This window comes from Lactuca saligna, chromosome 8 (assembly GCF_052625555.1).
Source record: "Lactuca saligna cultivar CGN05327 chromosome 8, ASM5262555v1, whole genome shotgun sequence".
Classification (NCBI taxonomy): Eukaryota; Viridiplantae; Streptophyta; class Magnoliopsida; order Asterales; family Asteraceae; genus Lactuca; species Lactuca saligna.
The window spans coordinates 177,069,931-177,091,932 of NC_136424.1; the positions used below are offsets into that span (position 1 = coordinate 177,069,931).

Genomic DNA, 22,002 nt, shown 5'->3' on the forward strand with positions numbered 1-22,002 from the left:
CATGCATGATTTCAATGCTAAAGGCAGCAACATCTCCTCCACCTCCACCCTTAAACAATGTCATTAATATTATTTTTTCATTTAAATACATTTATATGTATTAGTAACAATATTAATAATAACAAGTTCAAAAAAAAGTATTCTTATTTATATTTTTAATAATAATAATAATAATAATAATAATAATAATAATAATGATGATGATGATGATGATGATGATGATGATGATGATGATGATGATGATGATGATAATAATAATAATAATAATAATAATTATAATAATAACAATAATAATAATTAAGGTTTTGTTTATAGAAAGGTCCTAATATTTTTGTTTACAGAAAAGTCCTAATATTTTTTGTTTACTGAAAAATCCCAATATTTTGGATTAGTTTACAAAATAGTCCCAAATTAGTTTGGTACCGGTTTCAACCGGTCAAAAAGGGTCAAACTGCAAATTTTTGCCGGTTTTCAGGACTTTTTCGTTAAAAAAAAAAATCTTGGGACTAAAGTGTAACTTTTCCGTAAATATTGGGACTTTTCTGAAGATTTCCCTGCCAAGATATCCATAATTAGTAGCAGTGTAGCACGGCATGTTTTTAAGATTATTGTATTTCACTTTTTCTTATAACGGATTGTGCTTTACATGTGTTTGTAGTTTTTTAACACTTTTCTTAAGTAAGAGAAAACGTAATATTAATAATTTAATATTGACTCTCTTCATTAACACGGTAACACCATACTTTATAACCCCGTATTTTGTAATAATCAAGACTCGTAAGTCCATCAGCTTATATACTTCTTCTAGAGATTCATACTACAGTATTTAGTATTTATACAGTAAAATATAAATTATCAATTATTTTTATTTTTTTTACCTTTCTCTCTTTAAAAAAACTAGCAAAATGATGTACGTCTACGTTTTTTCACGTCTCATGAGATCCCTAACGAGTCGAATGGCTACTTTTTAAAACGAACAACTCTTTTATCATCTTGTTAATTATTCGATATCAATTACGAGTCGACAAGAACCATAAAAGTGAAAGGGTGATTTATTTCCCTCTTTAACCTCCACCTCATATAAATGTACCATGTGATCTAATAGAAAACAGACAAGTGTTGTGTAGGTGATGTCTTTTCAAAGAAAAATCTTGAATTCCTTTGAGAGAATCCTAATACAGTTGTACGTTATGGTTAAAAGAACTAGATAAGCATATAAGGTTGTGCGTTTTCTTATACGTTGGAAGTCTAGATACAAAAACATTAAAACAAGGAATATTCACAAAAATACAAAAAATACGATGGATATTTATAAAATATAGGTATATTAGCTGTAAGATCATGTATTATATAAATTAATTTTTAAAAAAAAATACTAAATACAAATGTCAAAATATTTAAGAATTTTAAATTTCTAAGAAAATAAGAAAAATAATGAATTATTATAATGAAAATGTTTTTTTATCTGTTAAATTTAAATAAATAAAAGAAACTATTGAGCTTTAACTTTGAAAATTTTGAAATTAAAAGGTAAATTTATTAATAAAACTGATATTCATTTATTACTACATTTATTGCAATTATTACATTAAAATATTATATAAAATTTAATAAATAAAAAAACTCTAAAATGATATGTGAAAAAAAATAAAAATAATTACAAAATAACATTTGGCAAAATTGAATGAGAGTTTAACAAGTGGCAAAAAAAATTCATTTATTAGAGAGGATATCAATATTTTTTTTTTGGAGGGGAGGGGGGGGGGGGGGGGGGGGGAATGACTCATTGGGTAACTAACTGTTGCGTTTGTTTTCATTTGGTCTTTTTTTTTTTGTACTCAATATACCATCGGACTTGTTGTTTGTGTTCACCATAACCCTTTTCACCGACTTTTGACTTGTGATGGTCGGTCAAAGGCTTATAGTGAATAGAAACACCAAGTTCGATGGTATATTGAGTACAAAAAAAAGAAAATGGACCAAATGAGAACAAATGCAACAGTTGGTTACCTCCTGATTCATTTTTCCTTTACTCATTTTACAGCAAATCTCACATCATCTCCTGCTGATATTAATGACTTTAAGAGATTCATTCTTGCTTCTCTTCAAAACATAACCTACGAAAAAACATTTTATTAATATATGTACAACTTTGTAATGCACTTGAATATTTATTAAGGAAATCTTAACTAATCAGATGCATTTCATGACTACATTTACATTTCCAATCAAATGATTTATCGTATCATGAATTCTAGACAAGTCTACAAACAAGTGGAATCACAAGTGCTGTGATTTTTGAGTTACTCAACTTTAAGATCAAATTCATAGGATAAGATACAACATCAACATGTACAATATCATGCAGCTTTTGCAGGCACATCACCATAATATACCTTGAGGTAAACCTTTATGTTGATAAATATACCACTCATACGCAATCATATCCTTTTGCAGAGAGGTCTTGACAGCTAACCATAATAAGCACAGCATAGACCATGTTTTAACGAAGTTATCCCTCTGAAACGCTATTCATATACGTTATGACCAAAAAAGATTGTGGTCTTTGATAGTTTTGCAACTTTAATTTCATTTAACTTTTTAGAGGAAATGACTCATGAGGTGAATTTATTCTCATTTGGTTACTTTTCTTCTTTTTTGTACTCAATATATCATCGAACTTGTTATTTGTGTTCACGATAACCCTTTAACCGGCTATCACAGGTCAAAAGCCGGTCAAAAGGGTTATGATGAACACAAACAAATTCGATGGTATATTGAGTACATAATATTAAAAATAAAAAAATAAAAACAAACGCAACAATTAGTTACCATCTAGAGTTATTTACGCTATTTTGGGGTTGACTGAAATAACCACATAGTATTGGCATTTATTGTAACAATTTGACACGTCAGACAAAATATAATTCATGCCATCGACCTTTTAAAATCAGAAAATCATACTTGTGCTTTATAATTGTTTCTCAGTCTAATGCATACAAAATACCAAACTCGATATATGATGTTGTATAGTTCTATATTGTCGTGTCTCGTCTGCAATAACATAACAACAATACAACATGACCTACAAAGCCAAACTTTGATGATCATTCTTCTCAGATCAAGTAAATCAGTTATTTTTAAAACCACCACCAAGAAGCATGGAGATAGACTCCATTAGAAGAAGAAAAATAAAAGTTAAAAAAAAAAATATACTCAAGTTGTCAAAATCTCCAAGAAAATGATTGTGTAAAAAGTGTTGTTCCTCATTCTACAACAGTAAAAACTAAATAAGGTATACTTGTTGTTTCTCGCCTAAACATCAGGTACAAGAATATATATATATTTTTTCTATTTCTTCTTCTTCAATTTGCTTGCCTTTGACTGAGTGTAGGCAGTTCCCTATGCACAAAAACAAAACATCAATTAATCAATTGAGATAATAATTCATTTCAACCATAACATATATAATTTTAAGTGCTGTTTCTTTTTATAACTCAATGGGCTTAACGAAGAGAAAACATGATCCGGTAATTTTTCACTTAATTCATACTCGATAGAAAAAAGTGTTTTCCGCATTAAGCCATGATTTCTTTCTGTAAAGGTAGCAATGGGCAAAAATGTAATTTCAGTTTAGTAAAAAAGATTTTAGGTGAGAAATAGCAACCTCCAGCCACTCATCCATCGATGCATCAACGCTCCGGGTCCCGGTTTCCACCTTTGGTCCCTTCTTAGTTTTCTGAGTGAAAACAAGAAAGTTGAGTAATCATCTCAAGAATAAACAAAATAAAAGCTAAATGTAAGGAATAGCAACATATTTTCATAAAGAAAGGTACCTTTGAAAGATTTTGTATTTGGCCACGAACCCACAATCCGAGGAAAACAAGAAGAGAAATTCCAAGAGAAACTAAGAACACTGTCTCAATGCTAACAAGTCCACCAGCTTCAATAACTTCAATTGTACCATTATAAAATGTGTTTTCATATGGTATTTGGTCTATCTCATAAACTATTCTTCCCACAAGATCAAATGTTCCCGCCTACAATATAATTATAAAACCAACCGCCACATTATTACCTCTCAAAAGTTGTACTGCGTCTGACGTGCATTGGACCAGGACTGAGACTGATGTAAATGAAACAAAAATTGCAAACTTTTGTCCGACCCAAAAAGATGGGACGGGAACTCATTCTCAATCTCTCGTCTGTGCGCGTTTGTTACACGAAACAGGACAAGCTTTCTAGGGCTATTTTTAATGATGATGACAAGGAGGGCATTTACGTCTTTTGCACAGACGAAAGATTGAGAGCGGGTTCCCATCCCACCTTTTTGAGTTGGACAAAAATTGAAATTTTTGTAGTGAAAGATGTACCTGTAGAAATTTGCTGACAGCAAAAATATAGGGAAATGTAGCTTGAACTGAAGAAGGAACGGATGCATTGTTAAAAACCTGGGGAAATAAATAAATAAATAAATAAAATACGAGTTAGATAAAACCATATAAAAGATAATTGTTTAAGAATATTAAGATAAAGCTTTTTTTTTTTTTTTTATTTAAGATATGATATGAAGATGGAAAAGGTGTTACACCTGTGTAGAAAGATTTTGAACCAACATGTTGTGATCAAATGGAAGATGAACACTCGCATGAACTGCAAGGACCTTTATATGTTGATCCCCTGTTCATCAAGTAACATTAGCAAATGAATATGAAAAAAAAAAAAAAAAAATCAAAACTTGAAAAAGGAAGGAAGTACAACGAAAGTGAAAGAATAGTAAAATACCTTCGTTTTTCATTCCAATTAAAACCTCAGTCTCTTGCCCTGCCACTACCACTGTAGATGAAGAAAAGAATAAAATGGTTTAATGATTATCACTACTAGATAATGGTTAGGTGGCTAAATTTACTTACCTTTCGTGGGATTCTTTGGGAAAACACATACAGTTTCCACACCTGGAGCTGGACTATAATTGCCAATACCAAAGTCCTGGACATCGTCATCAACAATCCCAAGATCTCCTCCTTCTTCAACAGTTTCAGCAACAAGCTCAGCGTCTTCTGAATCTGAGTCAGATTGACACCTCGCAACTATGGAAAACCACCATCCATTAGAACAATCTCAAATTCATACATAATCATGATTATAACAACAGATAAAGTCGATTGGGAGAAAATCATGATCAAAAAACTTCAAATGGCACTTTGGAAGTTTGGATCAACAAACATGCCGACTACCAGGTTAAAAGGCTGATGGGTTTGTAAATTACATGAAATCAATTCAATTTCAGACATGTTCCCGATTCTCCAACTAATACACGGATTAGGTGTGATATGTTTTTCAAAATTATGAATTAGGCTTGAAATAAACGTGAGTTCTAGAATTGGCACATGTAGTCAACATTCAACAACCAACTAAACCTAAAAATTGATAAAAAAAAATATATCCAGACGCTAGAAATCCGTGAATTTCAAGTGATGTATATAGCATAACCTGCGTTTACAACCTCACAAATTCGAGTGAGGTATTCAGTTACAGTTGAATTTACTGCAAACTTAAAAAAACTAACATATAGGAAAACACAGAACTTGCAAGAATGATTAACAAGATAGGAAGCTACTACAAATGAATCTGATTGAACGGAACAAATTCGATCTTGATCGGGAAATAGAGAGCATAGAATAAGAAACTGAAACTGAAAAAAAGAACCTAAATCAAGATCAGATATGAAAGAAAACCTTGAAGGAAGAAAGAGGAGGAGAGAAGAAGGAGCGCGAGAACGAAGGAAACCCTAATCTTCATCATTTCTGAAACAGGAAGCGAGTACCAACAGCGATAATATTGAGTGGTTGATGGGGGTTAAGAAGACGACCAAATGGTTTTTAGGTTTGTTTGTGCGATTTTTCTTTGTTTTTAATTTTAGTTGTGTCGTTATATCCTCGTATGTTATTTCATTTTTATTAATCTGGCCAGTTCTATGAATCGGTCAATGTTAACTTAAGTTGACCACATAACTATTGAACACAAAAACTTAGGACTCTACCATGTTAACTTTCTGCCCAAACGTATACTACCACAGTAGCACTTTTTAACATTAAGGGATATTGTACAATGAATACATGTGTGAGTGAGAGAATTAAACACTTGTTTCTTATTACAACCAAAGACTATCCGGTATGGTGAAGAAAACAACTTCGTTCAAAGGCCACATCGGCATAATTTTTGTCTTGTCTCCATCATTTCTAGTGGGGATAGTGTTCTTCATGAAAAACGCGTTAAGAAAGAAGAAAAGCAAAGGGAAAAAAAAAAGGAAGAGATAAAAAATACGGTGTTTAGGGGTGTTATAATGGCAACAAGAAATAAAGGAGGGGTGGTGTTCCCGACGTTATACCGATGTGTAGGCACCATGTAGTCTCCTCCATGGCGTTTCCGTCTCATACACCATAGTTTAAGGAACACCAAAAACTCCTAAGAAAGGTGTGGAGCTCAAAGCGGTAGGATGTCACTTCGTAGGGACCGAAGGTCATGCAACATATGTCTTCGCATGACCTTCAGTTGTAAATAAGGAACCTCTCATACAAGACATTTGATGACATACCACACACGCTAGCGTAACACTCCAAAAATCACAAAATTTTAAATTTAAAAAACAAACCACTATCCATAACTGTTTACAAGAAAAGTCATTGTTTCAAAAGTAAATTCATATCAAAGTGTTCCAAAATCCAATATCATAAAAATAGGAAGATGTGCACGATCAAGCTTTCACTTTTCCACAATCATCCGAAGTACCTAAAACAATAAACTGAAATTATAAGTCAAAACTTAGTGAGTTCCCTTAAGCACCAACTCACAACATAACAATATGAACCTTTAGCTTGACTGAACCGCCTCACAGGGCCTACAACCTATCTGGACTGTTCTACAAGCATTCGACATGACTGGACCGCCTCGTAGGGCCACACCTATCCGGACCGCCCCATGTATCTTGGCCTTTTGTACAAAGCAGGACTGTCTCAACCCAACCACAGTATGTCGACATATGTAACAAATAAACATAAACACAAAACCAACTGATACAAATAAACATACAAATCTACTAATCAGTCATATACTATCATAACATCATCATATAACCATGATACGTAACCTAGTGGGCCGATATTATTGCCTTCGACCCACAAGTATAGTGAGTAAAACTCATTTATCAGTCTTAAGAAATAGCTACACAGATCACTGCTCCACATGTTGACTCTACCAGCCACCTATACAATCACAATCAATTAAGTTCAACTACTAATGAAAATACCTAAAACACCCCTAAGTCAAACTTGGGTCAAAGTCATCCTACAGTTGACCGACAAGTCGTGGCCATCCATGGCCACACCATGGTTGCAATACGACAAAACAGGTATGCTCAACCCAACCACTACGTTGTGGTGAGGCTCCACCAGACTGTGGGGATCAGTCAGCAAGACTTAATTCCTTAAGATGGTTTTCCAACCCATTCTAGGAGTTCCCAAGCTCCAACTAGGTCCAAACCATAACCTATATGGATAAAGTTTCCAAATTTATCCTTTAAACTGTCACACCCCAAAACCAAGAACGGCGGAAACGTTCTGGGGCGGAGGACGTCATGTAAAGTATCACAACACAGTAAATGTAAATAAGCAAACAACATCATCCATTGCATTAAATATATAATTTTAATACAAGCGTGTTCTGTACAGTATAGACACCAAAAATAATGTATATCAAAATAATAAGATGAGTCTTGGATGCGCTCTATCTTCTCAAAAGCTGGCCTCGGTACCTGTCTACTGTTGACCTGAGAATACAAGTTATTTTGAAAGAGTTTATCAGAATTAAGCTGGTGAGTTCATAAGTATTTTAGTGTCGGTATTTATCATCCAAAAATCTTTGAACATGTATCAAGTATAAATTTGTAAAATGTATGTAAAGGTTTGTAATTGTTTGTAAAAGTTTGAATCTCTCAGAAAAACCTATATTTTCTATTAAAGTAGCCTTCTACCAAGGCTTAACTGTTTTGTATGCTCGTTTGATGTAAAAGTGTGTAATTTCCCAAGTGTAACTATCATTTAACAAAATATAGTTTGTACATTAACGTTTAAGTGAGGTTATCACTAAAATATGTAATGGGTAAATCATTGTAGTACTGTAGTTTTGTATTATAAGAACTACTGCTGTACTAACTACCTTAAACCGGATTTATATTAAGGTATCATGTGATATATTGCACCATACTATCGACTGGTAACAACGACATATGAATGGTCGTAATAACGGAATGACGTTTGGCACCCGCAGACCTGCAGGTCCGGCTGTAGCTAGTAGCAAGGTGTAGGATAGTCAATCCAGTATAGATCTATACGCAAACTCACGCTCTCCCTCCAAGAGAATTCTAGCTACAACTCGGGCCATGACATTTAAGGCATGCTCCGACACAGTGGATCACAATTGTTAATGGGTTCATGTATATGTAATGTTTCTCGTTCTAGTATAGTTGTATATGTTCTGTGTTACCCCGATGGTAACTAGCTATTGATGTACTGATAAGTATGAACATGGAAGTACTTTTATGTCTATACATGTATATATGATATATAACTAATATTGAAACGACCCTCGGATGGTCACCCGAAATCCCACCAGACCACATCCAAATCGAGGAAAACGAAATAGGGCGGATAGCCTTCCTAAGCCCTTTAAACATTACTTATATATCTATACATATATGGGCATGCAATTTATAAGAAGTAAAACAAAGTTTAATAAAAGCATTTGATAAGTAAAAGAGTTTGTAAAACATTTTGAAGTGAAACAGTTTGATAAACAGTTTGAACAGTGATAAAATCATTGGTTTTCTAGTTATTAATCACATGTGATTAATGTAATCACATGTGATTGATGTAATAACTGTAAGTGTTTAACTTGTATCCCCCCCCCCCATAAAGTATTTAAAACATTTAAAAGCATTTCAAAGGTTGATTAAAGGGGTACGAACTCACTTGTGGTGAGTAGATTGGATTGATGTATCAGGTACCGTGCTAGGTGGCAAACGGAGACTTGTTCACACGCACGAGCCTAGTTATCATATAATGAGCATATATATAACTAATTAGCCAATTAATAACTTAATGAAATAAGTTGGGACACTTAGGAACATGTAAACACTTTGTATAAGTGTTATAGGTCCTAATGGTTGCATCTAAGTTGATATGGGACAATGCAAAAGGGTTTGAAGCTTCAAAAGACCTTGTATAAGAGTTCACCACCTAACAAACCCCACCTTTGGAGTTTACGGCCGTGAACCCATGAGTTTACGGCCGTGAACTCCTCACTTGGTGGTTTTGGGTGTTTTGAAGTGCTATATTGATCCTAGAATAAGCCTAGCTTTGTTGGAATAATCCTTGAAGTAGTTTAAGGCCCTAGAATGCTCCATAGAGGAGTTTACGGCCTAAAGACCATATCCCCTAGAGTTTACGGCCGTAAACTCCTATGGGGTGTTGGTTTTAATTCTTTTAAGTCACTTGCACATGTAGGATAGCTTATATGTTTTTATCTAAGGCTAAAGGGGACATTAGGCACACATTTGTGCCTTTACTTGGAGTTTACGGCCCAAGAGATGTTCCTTGGCCGTAAACTCCCTTTTAGGGATGATTTTGATGTAATTTACTCCCCATTCAAGTTACAAGTATCAAAGGGTAACTGTCTTAAAGCCTTAAGGGTGTTTAGGGCACTCTTAGCACTTGAAAAAGGGGTTTATGGCCCAAGAGCATTTCTTGGCCATAAACTCCTAAAACTTTATGATTTTGAAGTGTTTTGGTGTCCAAATTAGCTACAAGCATTTGAGGGTAAATGCCTTAAGCCTTAGGGGTGATTTAGGGCTCACTTTGGCCCTTGGAAATGGTGTTTACGGTCCAAGAACTCTTGGGCCGTAAACTCCAAAAGCCTTATGATCTTGGATGATTTCTAGCCTCAAAAGATCCTACAATAAGTCCTAAACTAGTTTTCTAACAAGGAATCGGGACTAGGAAGCTTTTAGGCCATGTTTTGGAGTTTACACCCCAAGAACGTTCTTGGGCCGTAAGCTCCCGGATCTTGCATTTTAGGCATGTAAACAATGTTATAAAGCATATAACAAGTATTAAAACACATCTAGGAAAGTAGACTCACGATTTGGGATGAAAACCCGAAGATCCGCGAGAGAGAAAATGGCTTTTCTCTAGTTGGAATTGTGAATAATGAATTAATTAAATTCATAAATCTATTTATAGTCCTGAAATATTTTGACAGAAAATATTTTTATTCCAGAAGTTGGACTATAACATTATGAAACTTGGAATGTTCAAATTTCACAAACCCAGGAGTATCCACTCTCCTGATATCTCCTTAAACGTAAACCCTAATGTACGCAAACTTATACGGAAAAGTCTGAAACTCACTGAAACTGGACTAGATTCTATTGAATAGATAATGTTCGTACAAATGGATATTTCGGGTTGTCACATAAACCTTGCCAACAAGTCAATATCCAAAGCCCTAAGTTCTTAATGGAAGCATAAAGCACATTCCACTCACTAAGCACTTAATCCTTAGAGTCACTTCTCCAAAGTTTCCAGAAGGGTTTCCAACACCTTCTATACCATAAAAATCATAGCTTTAGGTACATGCATGTCCAATGCATGTCCTTTCCATTTTTTAAGACAAAACAAGGGCAAAAAGGGCCAAGATTCCATGCATGGCCTCAAAACTCAAGTCTACTTCAGATCCAAATAGTTGAATGCTCCAAATTACCTGGAGATTCATAAAGTTGCAAGTTGTATGAGATCTCATCTTACAAAACCCACCAAACATGAATAAAAGGGGCCAACCCAAGATCTGACAACCTAGTAAGGAAAATATTGAGTCTTGAACACTCACTCGAGTCTAGAAGAGAAGCTAGAAGATGAATACTGTAACAACCCAAAAATCCAGGGTAAAATTTCCATTTTTTATTATAGTCAAACACAAATATTACTTAATCCAACCATTCAAAAACATTACTTAATTAAAACATTTATCAAAGTTACATCCCAAAATCACATAATGAGGAAAACATGGGTGTGTGCGTTGTGATCAAGTTAGGCCCTTCATTTCCAAACCAATGCTACCTGAAACCATAAACAAAACTGTAATCACGAAGCTTAATGAGCTCCTCAGAGCATACCCCACATAATCCACATAATCACATAAACTATATCAATCACATAAGTCATGCATATAAACATATAAGGATGTCGTGGACTCCCTCCAGGGTCTTACTCCAGCATGTCGTGGGCTCCCCCTGGGTCTTACATCTATATGTCATGGGTCCCCCCATGGTCTTACTTAGAATTTCATAGGCTCCCCTACATGATCCGACAACCAAGTTTCATGAGCTCCCCCATAGTCTTTACCTAGAATGTCATTGGCTCCTCCACATGGTCTGATAACCACATGTTGTTGGATTAGGTGTCTAAGTCCATAACTATAATTGGTATGTACTTGACCCGATAGTAGCATGGTCCATTTCGGGTTGCCTTCACTAGAACAATTTGATAGGATGGATATATAAGAAAGAGGTTATTAGTGATTTATTAATATATTATAAGTATAATATATGAATTGAGAAATCATGTTATTTAATTAGTATTGACCAAGTATTAATTTAGTAATCAAAAGAGACTAATCAAATCAACGGAGATTGATTATGTAAATCAGTGATACATATGGTTTGGGTCGTTGATCCATGATGGGCTAAGTTTATGTGAGAGTACATGAAGAGTTAGCCCATTTGAGTTATTGGATCGTAAGCCTAAGTGTATGGATTATGGTTTACAAGTGACCCGTGGAATTGTACACTATATATGTAACCCCTAAGCTCCAAAAATTGGCACAGGTAACTCACAAGTGCTCTAAGAGAATCTATAGCCGATTTTGTGTGCTCATAACTTCACTTTCATATTCCTCTAATTGTTATCGGTGTTTGTGACTTGTTTGAGGCATCACACTTAGGGTGCTAAGCTCTTTAAATGCCAAAATTCTACAAGCTACAACTAAGAGGTATTCTTCTAACTAGTTTTTTATGTTTCAAATATCTATGTTGTATGCTAGTTATAGGTTTCATGCTTTGGATAATTTTTTTGTTGCATGTATAACTAGAGAAAACTTAGATCCAAAGCATTAGAGTTGTATGTGTACCATAGGAATGTTATAGTACATAAAACCCAACAGCGGTATCAGAGTCATGAGTGTTTTCTATTATATTGATGTATTGGTTAATTGTTCAAAGTTGAAAAAAGTGAAAAATTGTTGTCTGAACAGTGGACTCGACGAGTCCCATGAGTGGACTCGACGAGTTGGGTCATTTGTTGATGAACTCGACGAGTCCAGTATCCGACTCGACGAGTTGGATCATCAATTGACAATTTTTCGGGTTTTTTTTGGCCAAAATTGGATTAGGATCATTACCACAAACTGTTTTGTATCATAAAATCCATTTTTCTGATATGGTTGTGATCATCCTCATCCAATTAAAAAATAATTTTTCAAAATTTTAAGATGATTGTTAGTTTATATGACAAAGCTAATTATTAGTAAATCTTTTATTTGAAATTATCTTGCCACATGAGTTACATTAAGTCAATCTGGTAAAAGATAAATAATATGATTGTTTTATTAGTTTTAAAAAAAATTGATATTAAATATTTTAAAGAGTTACAAAACTCGACTTCAAGTTTTAGAATTCGAAAAGTTTTTTTTAAGAGTTATAAAACTTGTTATCAAGTTTTGGAATTCAAAAGGTTTGAAAAGTTACAAAACTTCCCCTCAAGTTTTGGAATTTGAAAAGTCTATTTTATGAAACAATGAATTCTAAAACATCTAGTAATTTGAAAAGATTCCAAAAAGATGCAACTCTTGGTTTTATAACTTAAAAAAATTAATTAAATAGTTTTAATTTTGTATTTTTATATTTAGAACCTTGATGTTTTTAAATAGTTCGAATTACAACTTTATAAATTTTATTAAATTAATTAATGTGTTTAATTAAAAGAGAATTAATAAATCCATAATGATATGGTTTAAGTATAATTAAATTAAGTGTGTAATTTATTAATAGTTTAAATCATCTAGTATTTTAAATATGTAAAATACACCCTTATACTATATAAGATTAAAAGTTTAATATATTATATATGTATAAGTAAAATTCAGCCTTACCATTAGTAGGCCTCATTCATGAAGCTAGTCTATAAGGGGTGTTTAAAAAAATTGCCTATAAAATGACGATTGAATGGGTATCCACTCTTACCCACCGCACTCTTGACTAGTGGAGGGTCATTAGTCGAACGGGTAGGATAGGACACTAAATCCTCATTAAAAGTGTAAATAACTATAAAGTAACTAAACCCTTATAAATTCCCAATCTTAGTTACTTAGGAAAAATGTGAATTTGATGCTAATCCATGAAATTGCACATTACACCTTATTGGTTAGTTAGTTGAGCATGTGTGGTTAACCGGCACACTAATGTGGACTAATAAAGGATGGCAATAGGTAGCTCATAGATTATCATAGATCAATGGAGTGTGTGTGGTTAACCGGCACATTGATTAAGTGATAAATGACTTTGAGAGTACCAAGCTAATTTGTATGCTTTATTCACACCTTGTTTGTGATCCTCGGCATCCGAATCACAAACTTGAAGGGCATAATTGAGATTAAACATGTCATTGAAAAGTTAAATGAATCTTAAAAGATATAGGAATTTCATTTAAAATTTAATTTCTTTAAAATTTCGTTTTCGTGGTGGAATTAGTAAATAGGCATTTACCTACCCACAAATAGTTTGCAATTGGATTGGGGCATCCCTCTTCCGAATTGTAAATTATTGTGTCGGGTCATAGCCTTAATATTTTATTTGGATGTTATATTAAGAACTTAAATCAACTTAACTTGAATTTCTCCCTTGTAGATGTCTAGTTCTGACAACTTTGGTCTTCCCGGATCTTATGGCAAAAGCTTTCATCATGAAGATGATGTTCCCAAAAATCATACTTCACTTCATTCACCTCCTCCAATAATTCTCCCTGACCTACATGTTCGTCGACTTGAAAAGATAAAGATCACTCTAACCCTATTGGCAAGCAAACACCAAGATAGAAGGTATGTGTGTGCACATGTCTTGGAGATGATATCACACATTGACAAGCTGAGAATGTTAGGAGTCATTGTGTCGAGGAAGTTGGATGTTAACTTGGTTCTTGAATCACTTCCTAATTCATATAGAGTTCATTAAAGATTACTATATGACAGACCACGACGTGATCCTTATTGATCTTACCTATTTGCTAATTGTTACTGAATCATAAATGATTTGGCGCACTCGTAATGCAAATTTGATTGGAAGATTTACTTCCCAAACTTCCATTGACATTGACAATGAAAATATTGGAAGTCCAAAAAAGTCTTCTCTTCCCAATGGAAATGGATCGGCCATGGTCAAACCATTTGACCAAATAGTAACGAGAAATGCTAAGTATGAGATTGTCTCGTGTGCCATTCTGAAAAAGTCTGTTTGTTTCTACTACCAAGCAGAAGGGGAGTTGGATGCGAAGCTGCCATATTTATCTGAAGGATCACAAGGATGCTAAAGTCAAAGTGTTTGAGTATGCTTCAGGTAAGTTCACTATCTAACTCTATTAAGTTTCTATTTATAGATTCGTGATGCATGATGTGATAAGATTGCATCTTGATGTTTTGTATGATCGAAGAAAAGAAATGAAGCTTAAAGGAAGAGTAAGCTAAGTCTGGTCGCGAAGAGATGCATTTCGATCACATGATTCGATGATTAGATTTTTGAGCTGCTACTTAGGAGTTATGATAGATTGCTTAGAAATATGTAGTAACATAGTTTTCATTTGTAATTGTGTTGTAAAGACAATCTTTTCTGCAATTTTATAAATAAAAAAATTGATTTTATCTTATTTTATATTTCCTTGCAATGACATTTGTGAAAATTAATGTTTGTATGTTTCTATTTTTAGCAATATTGGAAAATGGGTTTGATTCTTTCGTTTGTGGAGTGTCAAATTTTACCAAATAAGGAAAGATTCCCATCACTCAAGTTTTCAATTGGACAGAAATTTGGAATTATGCAACTAGTAGTGTCTGATGAATGAAAACTTTTCATTTTTTAGGAAATTAAGACTAATTCCTTGTTCACATGTAGATGTGAGTTAAGTGAATGACTAGGGGGTCTAGTACACATTGTTGTGCATTGATCAGGTCCACCATAAAGAACAATAAGACTATTCATCATGATTTACTAAGAATTTAGTGAATATAATTATGCTTACAAGATTAAGTGTAATTCTGAATCATTGAAAGAGTTTCAATGTATAGCAGAACGAATAAGAAGAATCAATTAGGCAGAAAGATAAAAGATTCTCCAATCTGAAAGGAAAGGAGAGTAATTTAGTATCGTGTTACAAAAAAGTATCTAGATCAAAATCTACATAATTAACACACACAAACACACTTAATGTTACATCTCTCAAGCACACCTCTACAAGTGGTATGAACCCACCTTATATAGAGGTGTTTACATCTCTCTTTCTCTTTCTCTCTCTCTCTCTCTCATGCCACAAGGCTAATGCACCACATGCAAGTGGGTCTACAAAAGTCAAACCATTTACAAAGTCATACATGGATAACTTTGTACCCAACAAAAAGCCAAATAATCAACCAATGCTTAACATATGGCCCAATTTTCCAAATTGGGCCCAAACCTCTACATAGTCTTACCTTAAGGTCCAACCATCTATTCTGGTACAAACATTTTGCATTCCGATGGTCCAATATCTCATAATCATCAAGGCCCAATTATGGCCCCCTATGGCCCAATTTTCCAAATTGGGCTTAAGCCTTTCCAATGGGCCTTATCCCAAATCCCAATAATTTCCTTAGTCTGTAAACTTGTTCCCAATTGGCCCACGAAGGCCTATAACAACTTAGTCCAAGAAATGGCCCAACCATAACCCAAACCTAATTAGGGGTTTTCACCTAAAATAACGATTAGGATTAAGTGTTCTTACTTAACCCATTAATGAATAAATCCATTAAGTCCATCACCCACTAGGCCAAACATACAATGTAATCGCGCATAAGTCATAACATCAATCCAATGATCCAAAATGCGGGTCCCGACAAATCCCAAATAATGGTTTCCAAGCTTAAGGTTTTCTAAACCCTAATGATGGTTTCTAACCCAAGCACATGCTAATTTGTCAAATGGTTATGTTTTTGGTCAACTAGAGTTTCATTAGGTTAATTAGGGTTTCATTAGGCCGGACACCACCCACTGCCACCTCGGGGGGGGGGGGGGGGTCGACGGCGGCAGTCACAACCTCATGGTGGTGGTGATTATGAATCTAGACCAAAACACCTCAAAAACATCCCAAATAGCAGTCCAATCACACATAAGTGCACACAACCACCCAAGGTGGCGGCTGGTGATGTCATGAGGTGGCAGCCACCACCTTGCGGTGGTGGTGGCAGGTTTTCCTTGATTATACCGGCCAAAAACACATTTCCACGACATTACACCATAAAATGCACTAATATTTGCACCACAATACAAACATACAACCACCTTTCATGGTGGCTGACGGTGGTAGAGGCGACAACAAGATAACGTCCACCATGGTGGTTCCCACGTTTTCCGACCAATAGAGAGAGCACACTTGCATCCAACTTAGCCGAAGCAACACACCTACACACGATTGAAGTCACCACCGAGTCATTGCACTTCATTCCTGGAGGAGAATGATTGCGGAGGGGCAAGGAATTATCGGGATGACGGCGACGCCAACAGACGGAACCAACGATCGCAAAGCTATCGACAGGTGATGCTGGTGGCGTGACAGACAATACGTTGGAACAGACGAAGCGTTGTGCAACTAAGAACTACAGTAGCGACAACCATGACGTGCTCCACGACAGCTCTGTCTTTGTTGGCAACAATGCAGTGGAGACTTCTGGCTTCATGACCGGGAGGGGGGGGGGGGCTGGAGGAATTCACCATGGTGGCGGATGACTTGATACACCATTAGTGTTATTTTTACTCATTTTCCAAGTTTAGTCCCTCGTCATAAAACCTTTTTCAAATTAACTCCAAAACTTACCAAACAACCTGAACAAAATATTTTCAACTTAAGTCCATATATTACCATTTACCCCCCCCCCCCCCCCCCCCCCGCTTCCAAAATCTTTTCAATATAATCCTAAACCCTAAAAATCAAAGAAAGTCAACATCCAGCGCATATGTTGGGCATACATCCCTCTGTGTTGGGCTTACAACTAAGCATGCATACATCGGGGACTCAAGGCGTTACGATGCGCGTTACTCGAAGTACGACGTACTCCCCAGACTTCCTCTTTTCGATCCATTTGGTCTTAACTCGTTAAGAAAATTGCTAAAATTTCAGACCTGGGCTAACTAGAGCCTAATACTTCACAAAGTTGATGAATTTAAGCCTTAGCATGGCTAGAGAAGTGAAACGACCCAAAAATTTCCTTTTTTTTTTTTTTTTTTAATAACCAAAACCATAATCTGAGTGTCATATCATAAAACCATACGTGATGTATCCCAAACATAATAAAAACACTGTCCGGAAAACTGTATCATACTATGTCAAATCAAAACAAACTAAATCAATTCCCAGGATAAAAGCTAAAGCTGTGGTGTGTGCGATGCTATCACCCCGAGCTCTTCCCTTTGCATGCGGAAGTACCTGAAACCAAAACTGAAACTGTAAGCACGAAGCTTAGTGAGCTCCCCCAAGCTACCACATACCATACAATATATAAATAAGCACATACTGGGCCTTGCCCACTGCATCAGACCGAAGTCTGGAACTAACTGCATCGGACCGAAGTCCGGAACTGACTGGGACCTTGTCCCCTGCATCGAACCAAAGTCCGGAACTATCTGCATCGGACCGAGGTCCGGAACTGACTGCATCGGACCGAAGTCCGGAACTAACTGCATCGGACCGAAGTCCATAACTAACTGCATCGGACCGAAGTCCGGAACTGACTGGGCATAGCATAGCATAGCAAAACATATTTCAAATAGCATAACACACATGATCATAAACTCATATACTCCATACTACGTCAGGCCGTAGCCCATAACACTCAACACATAAATCCTGTCTGAGCCACGAAGGCATCAAACAAACTAACAACTGCATTGGACCAAAGTCCGGAAACTACTGCTACTAAACGGGCCGACATTGTGGCCTTAGACCCGTTCCTACTGGAAGGAAACTCACCTGGTAAACTGGCTGCTGAGTGTATGACTCTGGAATCTAACTGCTGCTGCTCCGGTATCTCCCTGGCTACAAGTCCATTAACACACTCAATCAAATACTAAACATTGCACTTGGGTAAAATGACTCTTTTACCCTTGGTCACAGTCAACTCTCATTTGACCTGACTCGCCGAGTTGGGCCGCCAACTCGCCGAGTCTCTACTCCCACACCTCAACCCTACTCGCTGCTACTCGTCGAGTATGGCATCGACTCGACGAGTACCCTCTCTATCCAAGAACTCAGAAAATCTTCATCCGACTCGCCGAGTCATATGAACAACTCGACGAGTTGTTCTTGAACTTAAGAAGATTGCCTTGGACTCACCGAGTTGTATGAACAACTCGCCGAGTCCCTCCATTACTGAGTCTACCCTCAACTCGTTGAGTCCACCCTAGTACTCACTGGTCCCACACGACAGACACCGCTCAAAAGGAAGGAATCGGGGACTCACGACTCGACTCGCCGAGTCGTTCTTCCGACTCGCCGAGTCACTGCCATGCAACTATTCTACACTCGTTTCTGCTCGAATCCAAAACATACAAATGATAGATCTGAGTCCAATAAGCTGGTTTACCACGTAAAGTTTCCAACTTTACGTGCACAAACACAAGAACAAGGGAATAAAGGCTAAAAGATGCATAAAAAGGGTAGATCTAGGGTTAATATGCAAAATAGCTCCAAAAAGGCAGTAGATCTGGGCTCTACAAATCCTAAATACACAGATCTAAAGATATCTCGGCATGATAAGGCTTCCATATCAACATAAGGCTTGAGAAAGGCATCAACTAGATCTAAAAAGGGCTTTTAAGCATAAAAAGGGAAAGAAACTAGAAGAATACCTCAAAGAGCTCTTGCATTCCCTTGAATCTCGGCTCTACACTCCTTCTCCTTGCTCCTTTCTTCTTCTCCTTCTTCAAACCTTCACCAATGCACACAAAATCACTTACAAACACTCAAGGATGAATTAGGGTTTTTCTCACAGCTTCTGAGGGTGAAGGAGGCGAGAATGGGGGCCATAAGGTGGCTTAAATAGTGGGCAACCCGGGGATTTAGGGTTTCACCCAGACGGACAGACTCGCCGAGTCCGGAATATGGACTCGCCGAGTCTCCAGCTAACACGTGCTCGAAACCCCGACCCTACTCGGCGAGTCAGGCTATGAACTCGCCGAGTCCCTCTTGCAAAACTTCAAAACAAATACCAAGGAACTAACATACCGGAAACGGGTCGTTACAATTCTCCCCCACTTATCTCAGACTTCGTCCTCGAAGTCTGCTACGGCTGAATCTGCAAATATCTCCGGGTAGTGCGCTCTCATCTCCTCCTCAGCCTCCCACGTCCATTCAGACCCCTTCCGGTGCTGCCACTGCACCTTCACTAACTGAATTACCTTGTTCCTCAAGGTCTTGGTCTTCCGTTCCAGAATTGCGACCGGCCTCTCAATAGAATTCAGGCTGCTATCAACCTGAATATCCTCTAGGGGAACGAGTGCTGACTCATCCACCAAACACTTCCTCAACTGAGACACATGGAAGGTGTTGTGGATCTGACTAAGATCCTCAGGAAGATCTAACCGATAAGCAACCCAACCCACCCGGGCCAAAACCCTGAAAGGACCAATAAATATGGGGCCCAATTTGCCCCTCTTCCGGAACCTGATGACACCCTTCCAAGGTGAGACCTTCAGAAGGACCATATCTCCCACCTGGAACTCCAAGTCCGAACGCCTCCTGTCGGAGTAACTCTTCTGCCGACTCTGCGCAGTCTGCAGCCTACTACGGACCTGCTGGATCAACTCAGTCGTCTTGAGCACCACTTCTGTGCTCCCGATGACCCGCTGACCGACCTCGCCCCAACAAATCGGGGTCCTACACTTCCTCCCATACAACATCTCAAAAGGAGGTCGATCAATGCTCACATGATAACTGTTGTTATACGAGAATTCTTCTAACGGAAGATACGTATCCCAACTACCACCAAAATCTAGAACACATGCCCTAAGCATGTCCTCAAGAGTCTGAATCGTCCTCTCGCTCTGCCCGTCAGTCTGAGGGTGGAAAGCGGTGCTGAAATGGAGACGAGTACCCATCTCGTCGTGGAACCGCTTCCAGAATCTGGATGTGAAACGGACATCTCGGTCTGACACCACCGATACCGGCACTCCATGGCGTGCCACAATCTCTCGCACATAGATATCAGCTAACTTTTCCGCCGATATACTCTCCTGGATCGGAATTAAATGGGCACTCTTCGTTAACCGATCCACTACTACCCATATCGAATCCACTCCACGTGTGGTCCTGGGGAGCTTGGTGACAAAATCCATGGTGATGTCCTCCCACTTCCACACGGGAATGTCTAACGGCTGCATCTTGCCGTGAGGTCTCTGGTGCTCCGCCTTGACCTTCCGGCAGGTCAAGCATCTCTCAACATACCAAGCGACGTCCCGCTTCATGCAGGGCCACCAATAATCAGGTCGAAGATCTCGATACATTTTCGTCGCCCCTGGGTGGATAGAAAACCGAGACTTATGAGCCTCGTCCATCAATACCTGCCGTACTCCACCCCAGTACGGTACCCACACCCTCCCATGAAGCGTCAGCAAACCCCAACTGTCATAATCAAACGAAGCTACTCGGCCCACTATCCTCTCACACTTCTGCCTCTCCTCCTTGAGACCCTCCATCTGAGCCTCCTTGATCCGCTCCAACAACGGAGTGATCACTGTCATCCTCATACACAGATCTCTGATAGGGGCCGCCGACACTTTGCGGCTTAGGGCGTCGGCCACTACGTTGGCCTTCCCTGGATGATAAAGGATCTCACAATCATAATCCTTCAGCACGTCCAACCACCTCCTCTGCCTCATGTTCAGAATCGGCTGATCCATAAGATACCGCAAACTCTTGTGATCCGTGTAAATAGTACAACGGACCCCATAAAGGTAATGTCTCCAAATCTTGAGGGCAAACACAACTGCCCTCAGCTCCAAATCGTGGGTAGGATAATTGGCCTCGTGAGGCTTCAACTGTCTCGAGGCATAAGCTACCACATGGCCTCGCTGCATCAATACTGCCCCCATACCTGTGATCGAAGCATCACAATAGACTACGAAGTCCTCTACTCCCTCTGGCAAGGTAAGGATCGGAGCCTCGCACAATTTCTGTCTGAGAGTCTCGAACGCCGCCTGCTGCTCAGGCCCCCAACGAAATACAACCGACTTCTTAGTTAGTCGGGTGAGCGGCACTGCTATCTTGGAGAAGTCCTGAATAAATCTCCGATAATACCCTGCCAACCCTAGGAAGCTCCGAATCTTAGATGGAGACTTCAGGGACCTCCCACTGCATCACGGCCTCTATCTTGGCCGGATCTACCAAAATACCCTTCTGGTTGACGAGATGACCAAGAAACTGCACCTCGCGCAACCAGAACTCACACTTGGAGAACTTTGCGAAAAGTCTCTCCCTCCTCAAAGCCTCCAACACCTCCCGCAGGTGCTCGTCGTGCTGCCCCTATGTCTTGGAATATACCAAGATATCATCTATGAATACTATCACTGACCGATCCAGCATCGGCCTGCACACG

General features: G+C 37.8%; 1 protein-coding gene across 1 annotated transcript; it reads right to left on the reverse strand.

The window, feature by feature from the left end:
* Nucleotides 1-3,194: 3,194 nt before the first annotated feature.
* Nucleotides 3,195-5,916, reverse strand: LOC145012364 (translocon-associated protein subunit alpha-like). Its single transcript, XM_078971162.1, has 8 exons — nucleotides 5,739-5,916; nucleotides 4,914-5,090; nucleotides 4,786-4,836; nucleotides 4,592-4,680; nucleotides 4,374-4,451; nucleotides 3,837-4,040; nucleotides 3,668-3,739; nucleotides 3,195-3,402 (listed from the first exon to the last, which is right to left on the reverse strand). Exons 1-8 carry the CDS (start codon nucleotides 5,803-5,805, stop codon nucleotides 3,352-3,354), a joined length of 789 nt encoding a protein of 262 aa, XP_078827288.1. The 5' UTR covers nucleotides 5,806-5,916; the 3' UTR covers nucleotides 3,195-3,351.
* Nucleotides 5,917-22,002: the final 16,086 nt, after the last annotated feature.